Source organism: Heliconius melpomene, chromosome 1 (assembly GCF_056956725.1).
Source record: "Heliconius melpomene rosina isolate 202511_hmr_F chromosome 1, ASM5695672v1, whole genome shotgun sequence".
Lineage (NCBI taxonomy): Eukaryota > Metazoa > Arthropoda > Insecta > Lepidoptera > Nymphalidae > Heliconius > Heliconius melpomene.
Window position 1 is genome coordinate 8,210,265 of NC_140389.1, and position 20,297 is coordinate 8,230,561.

A 20,297-nucleotide genomic window follows, 5' to 3' on the forward strand; every position below is an offset into this window, starting at 1 on the left:
AAAACTATTTAATGTACCACGTTTTACTTTTGCGACATTTTTACTTACTTTTTTTGCTTATTAATCATGTAGGTACATACTAATATAACGTTGTTTATATAGGTGTGTTACTTTTAAATAAAGGTTAAAATATTCATATTTAAAGGCCAATGGTGGCGCAGACACAAGCGTGTGACAGTGAACTTGATAGGTTGTGTGTTCAATTTCCACTCGAGGAAATGAAATATATTGTATATATGATGATGACGTTGAATTCTGCCACTCTACAGGCTATGCCTCCAGAATTGGTCGGAAATAGAAAACAAAGTGTCTCAACACTAGGTTCCTTCTGCTTACAGTGCAGAATAAGAAAAAAGCTATAAGCTAAAAAAATATGACGAAATTTAATGTATGTATATTTGCCATTCTCATAAGTACTAACAAAATTTAAAAATTAATTACTTAAATGAATTCAAAGACAAATTTTTATTTTAAAAATTACAGCACCTTATAACCGATAGACTTTATGTGCCTTACATACTTCTACTTTACATAAAATTTGATTTATGTTTGTAAGTGGAAAACATCATTTTCGTAAACAGTATAGGAAAATGATGTTTTCCATGAATTTGTTACTTATATTACGAAAACCTCTAACCCTTTTCGTAAAAACCAATAATTAAAGCTTTTATTCTTTAAGCAGCTTATTATTGACGCTAAGAGGATGGAAGGTAAAAAAAAGGTCCCATTATATAATAGTAGATTTTATTTTAAGACTTGGAAGCTGGTAAACCTTTACACCTGCATTCTTAATACCAGTGCCTCATCTGCAGCTAAGTCTAAGTGAGTCGCCTGAACATTGTCCCTGAAAATTTTTTTGCTAAATGTAAAATTAAATATTTTCATCAATCAATTTATATTACGAAATTACTTTGCATAATTAAGAAAATATATTCTAATCTTTTAGCTGGGTTTAAACATATATCCTTTAATTCAATAAATTAAAATTTAAATCTTAACTTACTTAAATTAATTAAATAGTTTTTTAGTTTTAGGCTGTATCCCGCACATAGCAGAAGGAACCTAGGAAACTAGTGCCCATTAAGTTCACAGTTCCCATTAAGACGCTTCCGTTCCGCTCTTTATGCCAAATTCTGGAGGCAATGCGTGTTGAATGGCAGAACTCAACGCCGTGCTTTGCCTCGTTACCAAAGCGAAAAAAATTAAAATATTAATTATTTTATCAAATGAGAATCGAACCCACAACCTGTTGCGTTTACAGGATTATGCCCTAGCTCCATAGCTGGCCTCAATTAATTTAATAGTGATGTTTAATTATGCCCACCAAGAAAGCTTAGAATGCCGAATAAATAAAGAAGTTCCTACCCATAGCTCCTTGACGAGACTACGCTACTGATTTCAACTTCCAAATGTCCGAATATCAAATCGAAACTGGTCAAATCAACAATTTGATAACTTTTGCCGACGTTCATCACAACTATATACGCGTCGTCGTTGTACCACCTGTGGAAATATATTTATTTATATACTAATATATATATATATATTATATGAAATATTAAAAATAGAAAAATAGACAAATGGCGTTGAGCTTCTCCACTCAGCTACACTTCGCCAGTTAACACTAACGTCCCCTACCTACCCTTCTATCCTCCTATAAATACATTTGTATTTTTTTATATCCTCCCTACTTGACTCTTTAATTTACTTTAGCTTCACGCATATATCAGGATAGGCAGAAGAAATTTAATGTTAATACAGAAATGAAAAATTATTTTCTTTACAACAAGGCCGCTTTGCCTCATATATATTGCTATTTGAATTCGAATTTAAGAGTATATATGTATTATAGCGAAAATTATAAAGTTAAAAGTTAAAATATGTTTGTTCTTGTGTATTTTAATCATTATTCAAATGGATTCAATTGAGTTTGGAACTTTGAACATTTTATGAAGTTAGATTACGTGTTCTGAATCAATTAAAAAATACAGATTTACAATTCTAATGGAATTAATTAAATTATTAATTGTAATAAACCTTTTAGGCAAATTGTATTGAATGATATTTGTTTAGAGACAAAAAATAATATTATAATTAACTTATTGTATAACTAATGTTCAACTCGCAGCTTCGCCCGCGTGTACTTTTTTATTATGAATTTAAATGGACAAAATTATGCATTTTACGACATTCATTGTTTTATATGTATAAAACTCTTCCGTTACCGAGTGAATGACGGACAACGTATATAAAGTTTTGCATTTATACGAGTATTAAATAGATTAGGGAGTGTGGGGAAAAAATAGGTTTTCCATATACCTGTGCACTAGTGAAAATCACATCAAAATTAAAACATTTACGTAAATATAAAAAGAATACCTCTTAAACGCAAAGACTTTGCTGTTTAACGCCAAAGACTCATAACGTCCAAGCCTGAACGCTGGTCGCATACGAATTGATGTCAAACTTCTATACACTTGGAGGTGGGACCGTACTGCTGATTTCTGCTTAGCCACGTTTATGTGCTCATACCCTTCGGCTATGGGCAGCCAAGTTTTGGTAGCTTTTGAAAATCCTGTAATGTATGAGAACTAGTTTATTTTTTTTTTAACCATACGGTAGCACCCTTCGCTAGAACTCCTAATCTGGATGGATTAAATTAAATTAAACTAAAACATTTGTCATTTATTTTATCAGAACCAGTGAATGGAAATAATGCTTTCCATTGAATTTGAATAGAACCCACAACCATTGCATTTACAGTCAGACACAGTGCCGCTGCGTCGATACGAAAAATTTTACCTATACTTATATAATCTCAAAAATTGTATTATAATTAAAGATCTTAAAACTAAGGCAATACTTAGTTACAGTTTTTCCTATATACATTTCTTAAACATATTTATTTGAAGACGAAAACTATAAAACTTACCTGCATTCTTTGCATTATTCCACTGGAATGGTGTCCTGACGGGATCACGGGAAACCTCCACGAAGTTGATAGGGTCGTCGGTATTGCACGCTAAAGGGTCCTTCGTCTCTACCCAAGGCACGAAGCCGTTTACCATCCCTATTTCCTCACCCTTTTATAATTTGATTGAAATAAATATATTACTTAAGTATGTTTAATAGATATTTTAATATTATTAAAATTTCTATTAGACTAGGCAAAGAGTAATTAGGAATTAATATAAAAAATAACATTTATTTTTTATATTAATTCCTAATTACTCTTTGCCTAGTTAGTATAAAAATAAGAGAATTATAGGTAGCGTATAATTTTACGTAGCTCGAAAGGACGTATGACTTTATTTCCTAGAGTCGAGCGCTTGGAGGGTTCCCAAGGGTGTGATAGTTTGAAAGCCACTAAGGTCAAATTTCAAGTCAATTTAGTCAACCAATTGAATCAGTGAGTTTCCCCTTAAAACCTACTTTATGCGGGATAAGACGAAAAAGCTAAAAAAACTAAACTAAACTATAACTTACCATATAAGTGAAAGCAACGCCGGGTAGTAATAAAACAAGCATGTTGAAGGCGTCCACCAACTCTGGCCTGAAGCGAGATGCTACACGGCTCCTGTCATGGTTTCCGGTCTGAAAATATAATTTAGTATTTTTATATTTGGATACAGAAAAATATATATGGTATTTTTATTTTAATTTTTTTCTTCGTAAAGTTTATGAATATTGGCAATAACAAGTAACGTTGTAAGCAGGGTCATGTAAGCAGGGTAGATAGAGGGAATCGAAGGGAATTACGTTACAGAGATGTAATTTTTTTATTAGACTGAAATTAACTTATTTTCTTATTATTTATTAAAAAGGCCTCCCTAGCGTAGACGTTGAACCCACATCTATCGCGTGCAGTATATCGTAATGTTTCTTAGACACGCTTCAAATGCATACATAAGTAATTAGTTACGAAGATTAACATTTTCTATGAAAAGTTTATACGTAGGTACATGCTTACATTGTATGGTAAGCAATATTACTTTTATTTTTGTTATTTTTATTTGTAACTTAGTTTGCTAAATTCATCTTTTAAAATAATTAAAGATGATTAAGAATGTAGAAAATTTTGTAGAAAAAATAAATTAAGATTTATTATTTGTACTTAAAACACTACCATAATAATTACTAAGGTAATTATCATAAAATTATAAACAAAATATATTATTAAATTAGTAATAACTATAATATAATAATACATATTTATAAATATAATAACTAAGCAAACTAATCTCAAGATCAAATACCATCCAATTAGCAGCCTTCGACAGCGGTTTGTAGGTCAGCCACCGATCCACAGCATATTTGATATCCCTAGCATCCGACTCCTTGTTCAAGTTCTTTATGAGGACAAAATTAATGGGTATGTGAGCGCCAGGGTGAGCTTCCACGCCGTAATACCGCACTGCATTTTTTATACTCGTGTAGGCTTCCGTCAACATTATCCTGAAAGGTAGTTTTATATAGATTCTTATAAAAAAGTCGTTTTATAGGAACGAAGTGTTGGGTTGTCCTCTGGCTACCCTCCTATGAACGTGATACAGAGTGACGCTAAAAAAAGAAAGAAAAACATTAGGCTAGGCAATAAGACAAACAAAAAGAAACAACAAACTAATATTGAGACTAGCCTAACGTTAAAATACATTTTTTATAATTTTCTCTTCGAATCGATCTCCTCTCAATGTCTTATTAGAATGGGAAAATATAAATAATTTGCAATATAATGATTTTGAAATGATTGAACCACTATACTCTGATAGTCCTCCGCTAGATCATTTCATCTCGATTTCTTACACGAAACAGTCAATCTATTCAAGGCTCTCCGTTCTCCACTTTCCGTCTTATTTATTAAAGAAATATACCATTGACCTCTGACCTACCGGCGCCCTAAGCTTCACAGTCGCTGTGTATTTACGTGTCCCTAGTTATTATCCTAGACAGTAACAAGCTTAAAGCCACTCGGTTCAATAGAATGCCGTTTTACTGTAAAGCCGGTCATTAATTTAGTAATGGCTTCCATCAGCGGTGGGAAATAAAAATGTTGTTAAAATTTTTATATTGAACGCTCAGTAAACCTAACCGGAAGCTAAGCTTTGTCATTTATTTTTATATGCTTTTTGGAACATGAGATTTGCACTATTCCTCTTCTTTTTTAAGTTACACAGTTAAATTATCTTTTATTTTCTTGTCCGCAAAGACTTATTTGAAACTTATTTTTCACAAATATACATGAGTTTACGTATTAACTGAATCGATGATAAATAATTTTTATTTATTTATTTATATATATAAACCTTAACCTATTACAATAAATGGCGTATAATTAACAGTAATACAATTTTGGTTAAGCTAACAATAATTGATTAGCACTACCCTCCGAACTAGTTTTACTGTATGACGGTAGGATAGTATTCCTCGCATGCTTGTTTTCTTACTAATGTAGAACATATAAAAAGTTTAGATAATAATTATGTGTTTAAAAAATAAGAATGAACAAATGAGATTTAGTCTGAAGAAGTTCTTCTGAAGAACTTCTTGCATTTTAAAAAAATGCATTCAGTAAAAACTCTCCAAAGCAGTAGTCTTTTCGCATACATTAACATATTTATTTATTTTTTGAAAAATATATGAATTTACCTGTTTGTGCTATGTCATTAAATGAATAAAACATTGAAAAAATTGTGTTTTTTTTATAATTTGCAACAATTTATTAACCTATTATATGACAGACATTATATACAGTAAGTATCTGAGCGTAAAAAGATCTTATGACTTTCCATAACATTTAACAGCTCTTATCTAGAACAAGGTTATCAAATGAGACTACAAAATAATTTATTTCCCGTGTTAGATGAGAAGTAAATTCTGTTCACATGTATGTAAGTATTATGAGCCTGAAAGTTCTGTCTTTTTTAAAGTAATGCTTCTCTATATTTTTCTTGTAGTAAAAATTAATAGAAAATTGAGAGAATGATGCATCACTCTATTCTGTTTTTCAATTATTACTCTTTTTGAAGAGTCGTGCTCTAAGTTTTGGAACTTTCGGAAAATTTTACATAATTTTGGCATTATCGACTCTATCAACCCTTATATATGCGTGAGGCTAAAAAATAAGAAGATCTACATAATTATGTATTTATTATTACTACATTTATTTACCTCGTTAAATTATCCCGAACGCTGATTGCATCAAAAACGTCTCGGAATTGAGACATTAATTCATAAGTTTCTTCTTGGTCCTTCGTATAAATATGGTCTAAATAATCGTAATCATCTGATCCAAACCCTGGTTTTCCTGTTTTTGGTTCATCTAGATATCTTCCGCCATATAGATCTTTGTCAATTTCGAATATATAATTTACAGCATTAATCCTTATACCTGCTACTCCTTTTTCCAGCCAATATTTTAGAATGTTCTGAAAAGGGAAGTTAACGCTAAATTAATTATACTAGCTATGTAACGAAAAGAAAGAGAGAAAGAGAAGAGAAGTATAACACTCTTTAACTCTAAAAGAATGATGTTATGTTTTTGTTTCAGATAAAGCGAGTAGAAATTTTCATTTGTTTGTGTATTGTCATTCATTCAAAAATGCATTAAAGATAATGTAATTATGTAAAATACTACGTAAAGTGTACGTTAATAATGTTATTTTTTATATTTAAAATACCTAAATGACCTTAAAGTATCATTAGCATTTAAAAATATTTTCAAACATTGACCCGAATTGAAGCTCTCAACAATAAATGTCAATGTTTTAGTACAATAATGTTAAAATTTCCATGAAGATGTGAATTCATCACAGATTTATGTAAAATTTTCTTATTGTATTTGAAATCAAAGATTTTTTAAAAACTTTTTGTTATTGTTATTTGTTATTTATTAAGGTCATTAACCTAAGTTTAAAAATAACTACAATCAACCTTAAAAGATCAAGCTTTCCTCGTATACCATTTCTAAACTATCCACTTTTTTGCTATAAAAAATTGACTTACTTTCATTTCCTCAACCACAACTGGATTTCTGTAATTCAAATCGGGCTGAGCGCTACCGAACTGATGTAAATAATATTGATCGCGAGATGCCTTGTAATGCCATGCGCTTTTTCTGAAAACACTTATCTGGAAAAGAAACGATTGTAATATTCTTCAAGTTTTATTCTCAAGCACTAAAGACTTAGAACTGAAATCTTTTACTTCTTATAATATTGTACCATTTTACACCTTTTTTAAAATACCACTCACAATAACACCTTTCATAAATAAAAAAAGAAATTCTTTTGACTTATTGGGTAACGCATCCAAGACATATTATTAATTAGAAAAAGTATACTATGTACTAAGTATACAACTAATTTAACGGGATTCGAAGCTGGATAAAAAAAAATGAAATATGTGAAAATCACAAAATACATAGGTTTACAAAAAGGAGGGTACATTCCATAATACGTTTTACTAAATACGAGTAACTGGCAGTTTGCGTGATCGATAACTTCAAAAAACAATATTCTACACGAAATATTTTCAGGCTTAGTATTTAAGTAAATTTATATACCGAAAGAAATTTATATATACAAAACATTAGTATGAAAGGAGATCGGTTTCCTCATGAGCCTTCCATCATTTCCGCAAGAGCTGAATGCATCTACATAATTACACGAGGATGTTGGACTCGACAATACGAGAGTGTACCACCATTTATAGATGTAGCGTAATAAAAATATATTGCCGAGCCCTTGTGATGGTTTTTTACTGTTATGAGAAATGCTTTCTGTAATAGCTTGTTGTTAGCGGCGTATTATTGTTTTAAGAAACTACGGGTAGGGTTGTAGCTTGTAATCTTATCACTATGAAGCTCTCTACATTTTTATTATTTGTCTCTCTACATTTTTTAAGAAACAAATAAATATAAAAAAAATAGAATGGTAGCATTCTTCTTTCATTCTAGGTTTCTTCATGATAAATTAATGAATTATAAAAAGCACGTAGAAAACTTCAACGCTAATTATATAATATCCTTTGAGACTTATTCTTACCCAATTGTTCGGAGGACTCCTTTGCCCTTTGGAATTTAGATGTCCATTCTCCCATATATACCAGTCGCTATAATATTCGTCCTTATTAGATGATTTAATGAACCATTCGCTCTCGTTACTTGTATGATTTGGCACAAAGTCTAATATTATTTTCATATCTGAAATGGTTATTGTTGTGATTGACATACATTGCCATTCATTGGTCATTATTAGATAATGAATTTTCATATGAATTTTGAATATATTTTTATTTATTGATAGATAATTTTCAATTAAAATCATGAATTTTAAGTATAACAGTTCTAAGAATAATAAAAAAGTATTAGTATTGATATATTACCGTATAAAAAACATTATTTATATTTATTTCAGAAATAATGAACCAATAAAATTTGCACAATATTGCCCTTTTCAAGACATTTACTTTTAAACTTTGGTCGTTTATCTTTGGGCAAAGCTTCATGAGGCCCTTTATAATAAACTTGTCCTTACTTAGTTCATTAGCCTTCTTGAGAAGTTGTTCGAAGTCCTCCGTATTCCCGTACTCCGGTTGAATAGAATAGTAGTCGGATACATCATAACCGAAATCGTGCATCGGCGACTTGAATATAGGGGACAGCCAAGCAGCATCCACTCCAAGATCTTTCAGATATTCTAATTTTGATGTTATTCCTAAAACAACATATGTAATTTTTACATTAATAGAAAAAATGTATACGATAGCTTATTACCGTCACTACTCTCTTTTTTGTAGAAAAAACTATTAATTATATATTTTTAGTGATTTAATTGAAAAAAAAAACGTGACGTTAGGCTTAACTGCTAGCACTTAAAAGATCAGAGTGCCACATTATTAGGTACTTTAATGAAAGCTGTAATTTTTTACCATTTATATCACCGATTCCATCCCCATTACTGTCCATAAAAGACCTTGGATATATTTGATAAAAAACAGCACTCTCCCACCAATCCTGTTTAACATTCACATTTTCATATCTCCCTTCAACAAGTAATCCAACGACGAGTAGATGCCACACGACTGGAAAAGGAAAAGTTTGACAGTGTACAATGTACGTACGACATGACTTGAGCGTTGGAAACTTTTTAATAAAAACTCTAAAAGCGAATGAATACATTTGATTTAACTTTTCACTCTCGCAGCTTTGTGCTGTCTGTTATGAAGTTAGAGGGCGTTTTGTGTTGAATAGATGCTAATTATGAATTGTACAGAGATTTTTTAATATTTCCTTTTTTTTACGCAATTTACTGAAAGAACACTAGTTTCTCTCCGCATACTCTGCTTTACCTACATACTGAATAATAATACTGTAATATTTATTCATTTCTTGTGGAATTCGAATCCAGAAACATCTGTGTTAAATAAAACATACGTGAACAACTGTATCTACATAAAAAGATGTTTGCCTGACAATGTTACTTAACAGAAAACGTTAATTATATTTTTCTATAATAGCTTAACATAGCATTTAATAGAGCAGACAGATGAAGCGAGTGTTAAGACACTCAGTTCGCCATCTTGAAGACATTGTATATTGAAAGGAGGAGCTCAGCGGCGTGATCTGCTTTCTTATAAGAGCAGAGAAATGAAAATAATCGATTCCTCCGAGGGAAAATAGAATAAAAAACCATCCTATTATATTTAGACGCTGTACCGCAACTCTATCACTATTTTTCTATAATCACTCTTGAAAAAAGGAAATAAAAAAGTAACACTTATCACTCATACTCACTCGTTTTCATCACGAATTTTCCCTGTTATCTAAACTCGATGTTGGCATTACCGAAATTGACCGGATCAAAATCAATTACGCACGGCCGACTGAACTAAAGGCTACCCAACCCACTTTATATTACATTAGCCGCGATTTCTGTTTGTAAACATTTCTTTTGTTTCTTCAAACTTCATACGGTGCTGGTGAATAGTTTTGTAAACCGTTTGGGTCATCTGTCTGGAGATGATCTCATCATTATAAAGACTAGACATATAATTATTTTATTATTGTCAGTCACGCTGTACTTAGCAGGGTAGGCAGAAGGAACCTGGAAACCTATCTAAAACACTCCGTTCTCCACTTTCCGTTGACTTATGGAGGCAATTGCGTTTTGTCTAGCGGGACTTAACGCCGCGCTTTGCCTTGATGTCAGAGCGAGGAAATAAAAATATTTAACCTGCAATTTCTTCGAGTGGGAATCGAACCCACAACCACTGGTTAACTGCCTAACGCTATCCTACTAATTTACTTTTACCTTTATTACTTTTATATTATGAAACTGTGAAACTGTGAATTAATACTTAACCAAAATGTATATATATTTTTCTATTACAGGTAAGCGGGAGTTTTGAATATAACCTGACGCTATGTAAGTCTTTGTAAAACAGAAATTTATATACAAACAATTATGATTATTCTATTTTTTCGATGGTTAGTAGAACTATGAGTTCAATTCCTTTTGGAGGAATAACTAAGCTCAACAATACAACATTATATTACTGTATCGAATTAAAAAGGGAGAGAGTGCCCTCTATTACAAATATAATAAAGCTGCGTGGGGCTTTATTATATTATTAATAAAAAAAATATTAATCAGACTTTCGTAGTATATAAAATATCTTTCATACATTATTCTTCTCTTATTACATCGTGGTCGGATAAACATTGGGGAAGGCTTCTATTAAAAAGCAATTCGCGTCGAAATGATTACTTTGCGTATGTTGTATGTAACATCTTCAATGTTTTAATATTGTATTTACTCACGAATTTCACGAATACTGTTTGCATTTCTCCTACCATCGCCGATAGCTTTGCCCACTTTCATAAAAGTAGCCTTAGGTGTTTTTATTAATTATTTATATTTCATAAACCTTTTTGTATATTTGTACTGATGAATTTAATAATTTAACTATTGTTGTTAGTACGATTGTTTATATAATTCCTATAAAATGCAGTCAACGAAATGAAATTAAAAACAATAACTGAAGCAAGCATTTTTGACTTTCTTAAAGAATACGTACGAACGCGTAGAAATTCGGAACGCTAAAAGGACAGAAAAGAAAATTAAAAATAATAAAAGAACAGAATAGAACTGAAATTCTGGGCAAGGCGCGTAATGACATACGAATAAATGGTTCATGTTATTTTAATAAATAAGTAAAAGACGTTGAGTAAGTCTGCACTAACAAAGCACTCTTGATTTACAAGATTTCCTTGAATTTGTTTCGCTGCATATTTATCAAACGGTGCGAAACAGAATATTTTTGCATACTCTTCAACTTTTTAACTTTAAAGATGCTATAAAGAAAATCATAGTTCAAGTAAAAAATAATAATAGTTTTAAAATTTTTATTTTTTAATAATATCTGGCCGGAGTTTCGTTTGCGTGGATCTTCTGACTCTCTCTCTCTCTCTCATGCTATTCTTACTTACCACCCGTTGTCATTGGAACTTGCTGAAGATGGATAAAGAGAACCTATACAATTATAACTTCCCTTGCATATATGTTTACATACTTCCACATTCACAAGTGCATAATGTCACACATGTGGTCACATTATCAGTGTGTACAACGCTTATGAATTTTGATATACATAGGTCGATAAAACATATGGCTTGAACGATGACGAGATTAAAAATTTTCGAAAAGCTGGGAGTTCAACTGTTCTACGGTTGTTTTTTTTATTTAAATAACTATTTTACCACTTTCAGTGCATACTAAAACTAAAATTACATAAGGTTAAATAAATTTTATAGATTCACACTATTACAAAACGTTTACTGAAGCTACTTTACTGCGGGTTGTTCTCGAACACGCCATTTTTCTCGCTTCGTCAGCTTTCCAAGCTATCTGATCTAGCGTTAACCTCATTTTCAACGTTACTTAAATATGAACCTATCTATAAAAACTTAAAAATTAAAAGATTGTGGAAATTCCTTGATGATATATAATTGAAAGTGTATGTACGGAGTGTTTTGACACTAGGTTCTTTCTTTTATATAAAATTTATATAGAAAAACTGTGTTTGCAATTCGATAACTGTGGAATCATATTACTCTATTAATAATGCAACTTTCTGTATTTTAAATTAAAAGAAGACTATTACAGGTGCAATGTGCAGAAAGCGAAGCGAAAAATTATTTAACATATAATAACATATAATTATTCCTATTAACACTCAAATAGTTATTAAATACTATGTTAAAACTTCATAAAATCAAAAATAGATCCACGCTTAAAACTTATTTTCTAATTAACTCTTACCCTCCATTTTCTTCAAAATTATCTTCAAATATATACTTAGATCAAAGTTGATACTTTAGTTTTAATCTTACTTTAGGTCTAGTTAATTATACGTATAATGTTGCCCCTCACTAATTCTGAATCTTGTTAAAATATTATGTAAAGTCACGCCGGGTCCTCATGCATCTTGGATATGACAGTAATTAATTGTTAAATTTTAGTGATGTATAGTTGCTTGTTTCATGAAAGCTTGGTGTAAGCTTAAACGAAAAGCTCTTTTAAAGTAAGCTCACAATATAGTGAACTTTGTTGGATGATAAAACTTTAAATTAGCCTTCACCCCGGTCCCGTGAAATATAGATTTATTGATTGAACATGTTAAATGTTAATAATAGAAGTACCATTCTCAATAGAATTAAAGTAACACATTAATCTGTCTGTCTATTAGTTCGTTCGTGAGTCACGCAAATAATTAAATTTGGTATGGTCATAAAATAGAGTCTAGATCTACTACATCTTTTTCAGTTTATATTGTAATGTTCAATATAAAGCAATAAAAACTATAAATTTAGTCAAAATTAGCTTTGAAACACTAATGACTAAATGAACGCCTATAAATATATTTTTAGTTAAATACATTTTTTTAATAATTTCGTTTTAAAATTTCATTATTTAATTTAAACGGAATTTCTGCTTAGCTAGCTCTACAAAGAAAGGGCATAATTAAATATGCTTTGTTATTGTAAACCAGTCGTGCGTGCACGTCACTGAATGAATTATAAACATTTTTGTTAAGTTATATTTTTGTTTCAGTGGTATTAAACCAGTGAGTGGCTATGGCTCTACCTAGAATAAAACGAGTGAATGACAAATTTTAGGAATCGTTCATTCAATTCAATTATTATAGAAACGTCGCAAGTAGGAGAGCGTCTGAGTGTAAGCGCAACTTTTGTCGGTTCGATTCTAATTAGGGAGATTTATACATATATTTTTCTGTATACCACACATAAGAGGCCAGGCACAGGGAGCCTGGGAACCTAGTGTTAAGACACTCCATTCCCATTAAGACACTTCCGTTCCTCATCTGGCTCAATGTAAATTATTTTCATTTAGCCGTTATTGCTTGATTGACATGATGATTATCGTAATATTTAAATTTATAAATTTTATCTTTATTCAATTTGAAATTTAACTTAGAAACATTAATTTCAAAAGCATTCATCTTCAACATTTCCAATAGAGTTGCGGCGAAAATATAATATTAGAAGTCAGTTGAGAGGTTAAATCAAATTTACCCAAATATCGGTCACGACGCGACGAGCCACTAAGTGTGGGAAATTGATAAGATTACGTCAAAGCGGCTCGATCTCGATTTTGATGAAAGTGAACGGATTTTATCTTAATGTTTCAGTGGACTTGTCTTAATAGGAAAATATCAATTTAAGTTTATGTTATTATTACGATGGTTAGGTGTAGGGAGAGGAAAGGGAGGAGAGATAGGCACTAAGAGAGAATTTCTCCATATCCTTTCAAATAAATAAAATTAAATATAATTTTTAATTTGTTATTTTTTATCAGAATAAAAAATAACAAATTTGTAGTTTCACATCAGGTTCCAGCTTTAATTTGCAGGCAGTATGTAGGCAGTAGAGCAATATACAATTAAAGTGTATTCTCTGTATATGCAAATAGCAACACAAACAAATTCCTAAAATTAGTTTTTCTTTTATTCCGAACGGAACACTAGGCAGGATTTAAATATAATGAATTGATAATAATGTGCTTTATATAATATTAAGAAGATAATTTCAATGAAGTTAAGATTCAAGATAACAATTTCTTGGTATTCAAAAGTTTTAATTTATATAAATATATCTGATCCAAACTCTTATTTCAAAATTTCCAACATTGGATTTTCCAATAAACTGACAAAATTTTACGAAGTCAATGTTTGTAAAACTTTGTCAGTTTCAATTTTTTTTTAATAATTTTCTATAATATTCTTCATAATAATACACAGATAATATTTTCACAATTAATACAATGCAGTGGTTTCCAACTGCAATGCGCCTTTGTGATATTGGAAAGTAATTCTTTAACTACTGCAATCACAAAGTACTGTTCGTGCTAACATTATACTTAGCTAGGGGCCAGAAAGTTGCACCGATTTTTTCCTTTTTTGTTGTCTATTAGTTCCTTTTAATATTCTTACTTAAAACGCTATGCAATATAGTATATATAAGAATTAATAATATATTATGATATTATCTATTAGGCATTTAATGCATGCATATACTCCGCACTTATCTCTATGCAAAACTTGGAGGCATTGAAAGTGTCAAAATATTTAGGGGTCAAAATTTTACACTATAATGTCAGTCATGGTTCGTTCTCAATCCAATGTCAGTCTGTTAAAATATCCATATATGAGGAGCAATGTGTAAATGCTCTCTTATTTCTCCACTCTCCCGCTATTTTATTAAGGTGTCAGGTTGCAATAAAATAAAAAATTGCATATTTTTATTGTTAGTGGTCATTTAGTCTGTATTTTATTATATTCACTATTTTATTATAGGGCATTGTAATAATCGTATTGACAAATGTCTGAAAACTTTTAGTTTGATTTAGAAGCCCGGGGCTGCGTCCATTTGAACTACACGATTATTTATTTAATAAACAAAAAATGCGTTCATATTTTAACTCGTATAATTATACTCGTATCTATCATTTTGTAGGGCACTCGTAGCATCATCTAATATGAAAATTTATAAATGCTAATACTTGGGGTTATTAAGGATATTTATTTTATTGGGTTGGAAATAAAAATACAACTAATATTATTAAATTGGAAACTTGATGTAAATGATGCAATTTAGAGGATTTTAACTAGGCAGTTTAATGCGGCCTACTAATAGGAATATATATTTTTTATTTCCAAATTTGAGGTAATTTTTTTATTTGGAAAATATTAAAATAGCCGTGATATTTTGTGTTATAGACAGTACTTCTTTAAACTTGTAGTTTCGATGTGATTTTTTTTTATTATTCCCTCTGGTAGACCAACCAACGTTTGACAAAATTTGACATTTGATAGTGGGAAAGAGTACCTTAACTAGGTTCCCTCTGCCAGTTCCTCTATGATATGCTATGCTATGATATGCTGAGCTATGCTATGTAATATTTGTATTTCTTCGCTCTGGTAACAAGATAAAAGGTGAAAAGTGCGAACGGTAGAGTCGTAATGGGAATCGGAGTGTTTAAGCACTAAGTACCCTCTGCCTACAGTGCTATGTACGTGTTTCAAATTCAACGCCGCTGGTACCATAAAGTCGAAGTAAACGCGTCCGCGGGGCATAAAGTTCTGATAAAATCTTTTAACATATATCTACGTTAATATATAGACGTTGCAGCGAAAAGTTACTGAATTGTGAATCCCGGAAGAATCCCAAGTAAAATATTGTTTGTTGGATTAAACTATTTCTTTCTGTTTTTTTTTAAGTTATCTAATTTCAGTTTATTGTTTTAGATATAGAATATTTAACATATAATTCTCGTATAAAGAATTTTTTTTCACTATTTGTTGAATCAAGTAGGTACCTACATTAAAATGACTTGTAATATTTTTAGCGATTATTTTACACAATCAAGTGTAATTTTTGCAATAATAATAATAATTAATTTGGGTATTAAGATGAAAAATATTATTTTTATTTTACTTTACATAAAAAAAAAAACACTTATTACTTATTATCAAGAGTTACGTAAGCCGGCTACCATCTAAGTGACGGCAAAGTGAGATGTTTTATTCAGTCGACGACGGCCGCTTCCTGCGCGGTAATCAACCAAATCGGATCGTTTTAACGTTTATCCAGATAGTGATATTAAAAAAAAGCTACGTAATTTTCAATACCATGAAAAATATTCGTGAAATTAATTTGAAATGAGCCTAACGGATTGAAGTTTCTCTTTGTAAAATAAAAAAAAATCAAGCATTTCCTCGACATGGAGTCCTACCCACATCCATTATTCTAAATAACTGCTCATATGCTTCTAAATTTACGCTTGTTCAATCTCCAAAATATTATATGTTAGTAAAATATAATTGTAAAAAAATAAATTTCCTATATATACAATGGGCCTTGAAAGGGAGATATGATGATAATGACGATGATGATCATTGTAAAAATGATTTTGACAATGCCTATAAATAGACGTATTTTTCGTTTAGATATGGATCTTTTTTCAGGTAATATTATTTGATGTTACCAAATAAATAAAAAATATCTTGATATAATAACTGATTTGAAAAAAAGTGAAGTCAGTTTGTTTGTGTGTGTGAAGTTATATTTTCATCTAAAAAGTATAATTTACAAAATACAAGATTTTAGAAATAAATTTCTCATATTCAGTAGTCCAAGGGGAAATCTCAATACGAAGGCTATGTGAACTGATCATAAAGTCGACGGGAATAAGTTAGTGTTCTTAAATATGAATTCTTAGTTTTAGTTTTGACTTTAAAATGTTTTAAGAAATTATTACTGAACTGCATATATGTACATAAAAACATCAGATAGATACCGTTTTATTATAGTATAATTTTATATAAAGCCTAATATAAATTTAGAACAATGCCTTTAAGACCTATCTAACACTAGATCAAAAAACTGCCTCACACTTTTTACCGCATAGCAAAATAAACTATTATTTTTATAATCTATATCTATATACATTAAAGGACATGTTCTCATTGACTGAGGTAACTGAGGAACACGTGTTTCATAGTTTACTGGAATTCACCTAATGCAAATAAGCAGGCGAAGCTGCGCGTACCCGCTAGTGTTAGATAGAATTACTCTCATAGGAATAACGTTGAATATTAGATACGTCATATATTGCATATTTGTAGTAACATAATTTATTTTTTTTTTCTCATAAAAGAAAGTAGTACACAAAGTTACCTTGTACCGATATGACTGTCGCCTATAAAATTTTAATTTGTACCGCACTTTTCGTAGCATTTATGTTCCATTTGACTATAAAGCGAAATAGCTTTTCTGGTATTTATTTTTGCTAATATTGGCGTGTTTCCAAAGGCGTAGGAAACAGGCAAGCGGGATTATACATTTTTAATCTACTTCTTATATTTAAGACTGAAGCCAAGAGTACAAGGCCCTATATTCAAAATAATGAATATATTTGAAAAGATAAATGTAGGGGGGTATAAGAACTATAATATATATTATGTCGAATTCAGGGGTATAGTGGAGAACGGAATGAATTAAGGATATCGACACTAGGATCTGTGCTGTCTGCTACATTTAGGGTACAGCGTGAAAAAGAACAAAAATTGAGATAAAAACTAGATTTATAGATATGTTAACGTCTTCTTTGAACCTTCTATGAATTACCAAGATTTTCTGAAAATAAAATACATAGTATTATTATCTTAAATATTATAATATTTTTTATAGTTATAATGTTAACTAGATATTCTATATAGTTATGACATTTCTTCATATCTCTTAAACTCAATTACTTTCAAGCAAGTTATCTAAGGATATATTATTACAATAATATTCATTAAGTATCACATGACATTATATTATCTTAATTTTATTAAATATTATGTTAAGTTGGTAATATACTAACGAACAAATATTAACAATCTCCCCACAGAAATGTTTAAAACGAAAATGAATATCAACGTAGTTTGATGAAAGAGGTTGGGGCACTTGGACGGTTCATAAAATTCGCGGATTCAAGTTCTGCTAAGTTAATTTCTTTACACGGATCTAAATATTTCTAAGGTATAAATAAAATTAAATATTTAGTGTAAATTTTATTTTTTAAGAAAAAAATACTTACTGCCCATTGTTTTTACGTTTTGAAGAACGTTCTCAAAAAACTTCAGTTGATCTTTCTCTGGAAATTTAAATTACCCATGTTAATTAATATTCAATTTATATTTTAAATTATTTTATTCTTATTTTAGTATCCCTACCTTCTTTGCTGATATCATTTTCTGTGAAATATAAAAATAATTATTTTTTATGTACTTACACTAAAAACATTTTTATATTCAAATACTTACTCATTTTATCAACGTATTCTTCTTGTTCCTTTTTGACTAAAATAAAAAAAATAACTCATGGACTAGATTTTTTTTAAAATGCCAATAAGAAAAAAAAACTTAAGTAAGACTCACATAACCATTTGGCATACTCCTTCAAATCTGTGAAATATAAGGAAACTATATAATATCTATATAACGACACTGAAGTAACTATCATGATATACTTATAATATATCTGTATTTGCTTGTAATTAATCTGTATTTTAAACCGACTCTCAAGACAAGGAGGTTCTCGATTAATTATTTTCGATTCGATTTCGATTAATTATTTTGGATTCGATTTCGATATTGGGTATTTTTTGTAATATGCAATCATCATAGTTATTTTACAACGAATATTATAAATCCTTACCCAAATCAATAATTTAACACTTAAGGCTGTTTCTGAAGGAGTAAATTAAATTATTCATTGACATCAACACATTTGACTGTCAGTCAATTCTGTTTATTAAATGAATAATCATGTAGTTCAAGCGGGCGAAGCCGCGGGTGGCAGTTATAAATAATAATTGTTTGTGAAATTAATATTTCCATTTTCGAATAATAAAGCGCAGCGTTGAGTTCAGCAAAAATGGAAAATACAGTTCATTGGTAACAAACCTTTCTTATCTTCGGTAGAATCTGAAGAAGTATCACTCAACGACTTATCAAATAAGGAAAACACTGGAACAACAATAACAAATGGCATTTTATTGATTTACAAATAAAAAATTGTATTGGAGAAGTAAATGTTTTTGAACGCAATTTGTACTATTTCATTAATATTTTTTTAGCTTTACCTAGGAAACCTAGTGCTAAAACACTAAGCCCTTTAAGATAATTCCGTTCTCCACTTTCCGCAGAATTCTGGAAGTATTGCGTGTTAGGTGGCGAAACTCAACGCCCCTAATTAAATAAAATAACATAAATTTGCGTACATAAATCTTCCATACTGGAAGCGGCTTCCTCTGAACTAGAAGATGATGTAGCCTCAACTGTTAAGACAAGCTGAAATAACAAATGCGGTTTATAAAAATGTATCCAAAAATGCATACAAAACAAGTAGTCATTTTATTGATAAAGATAATGGTATATCAAACTAACCAAGATTGTTTTCTTGTAAATGGAAAACAAAATAAAACATTGAAGAAAAAATGAACGGACATACACACGCGCATAAAACATTAACAAAAGGAGGGTCCTTTTGGTCTTTTGGTTAAAAAATATTAAATTTCTAAATTATATAATATATTGCCCTACTTTAAAATTAAGGAAAATACCACTTACTAAAGTTATTAAAGTAAGAAACATTACAAAAACAATTTAGAATCGTCTACTGCTTTCCGCCAATTAATTGCGATTCCATATAAATGCATTTTTATTGCATCCTATCGTAGATTTGATTTAGCCATATTATGTCTAAACCATCTAGGCGCAGTACCAAAGATTGCGTTCTGAAGAAACGCGATGATTTTAGGTTTGATTTCGACTCGAGACATGCATAGCTAATTTTCATATCATTAAGTTAATAGGAGGTTGAAGGTCTACATAGGTGCCGAGATATTATACATAAGAGACGTAAGAGAGACGAGAGAGAGAGATTCTTTTTAGAATAAACTATCTATAAAGATTATTTATTATATTGTAAGCAATAAAATCATTTCCTTTCTCTACCACCACAATTACATCATCAAGTCATAATGCAATAAATAAGTGAAATGCTCAAACCTATCATATATTCATATTCACAAAGCTGAATACGTAGAAATTAAATAAATACAAAATTCACGTGTATTTGAAATATCGTTTACCTCGGTGGTTTAAATATTGACGTAAATAGATGAATATAAAGGAGTCTGGGAGGGATGGAATCGAACTCACAACCA

The 20,297-nt window shown here is 30.3% G+C and overlaps 2 protein-coding genes across 16 annotated transcripts in view; one reads left to right on the forward strand and one right to left on the reverse strand.

Annotated features, from left to right (window-relative positions):
* The window catches only part of Pde1c (Phosphodiesterase 1c), a 271,568-nt gene that overhangs the window by 190,353 nt on the left and 60,918 nt on the right, over positions 1 to 20,297 (forward strand). The gene's annotated exons all lie outside the window — the stretch shown is intronic.
* LOC146541178 (salivary alpha-glucosidase-like) lies at positions 513 to 18,517 on the reverse strand. 2 transcript variants are annotated; one of them, XM_085207321.1, is made up of 13 exons: positions 18,391 to 18,517; positions 18,165 to 18,221; positions 8,929 to 9,081; positions 8,535 to 8,714; positions 8,043 to 8,200; positions 7,003 to 7,128; positions 6,169 to 6,425; positions 4,257 to 4,455; positions 3,487 to 3,594; positions 2,933 to 3,083; positions 2,380 to 2,575; positions 1,366 to 1,503; positions 513 to 844 (listed from the first exon to the last, which is right to left on the reverse strand). In XM_085207321.1, exons 1-13 carry the CDS (start codon positions 18,392 to 18,394, stop codon positions 775 to 777), a joined length of 1,797 nt encoding a protein of 598 aa, XP_085063447.1. In that variant the 5' UTR covers positions 18,395 to 18,517; the 3' UTR covers positions 513 to 774. The 2 variants fall into 2 exon arrangements, with proteins under 2 accessions (XP_085063447.1, XP_085063453.1); XM_085207327.1 differs by lacking the exons at positions 18,165 to 18,221; positions 18,391 to 18,517 and adding an exon at positions 9,794 to 10,041.

Bases quoted from the DNA above. Each gene is read 5' to 3' on its own strand.
- LOC146541178 (XM_085207321.1), bottom strand. The intron at 3,084-3,486 runs GTAAGTTATAGT...AAATTATAAAAG, and splicing joins GCGTTGCTTTCACTTATATG to GGTGAGGAAATAGGGATGGT. The intron at 845-1,365 runs GTAGGAACTTCT...AAAAATTTTCAG, and splicing joins GTCTCGTCAAGGAGCTATGG to GGACAATGTTCAGGCGACTC.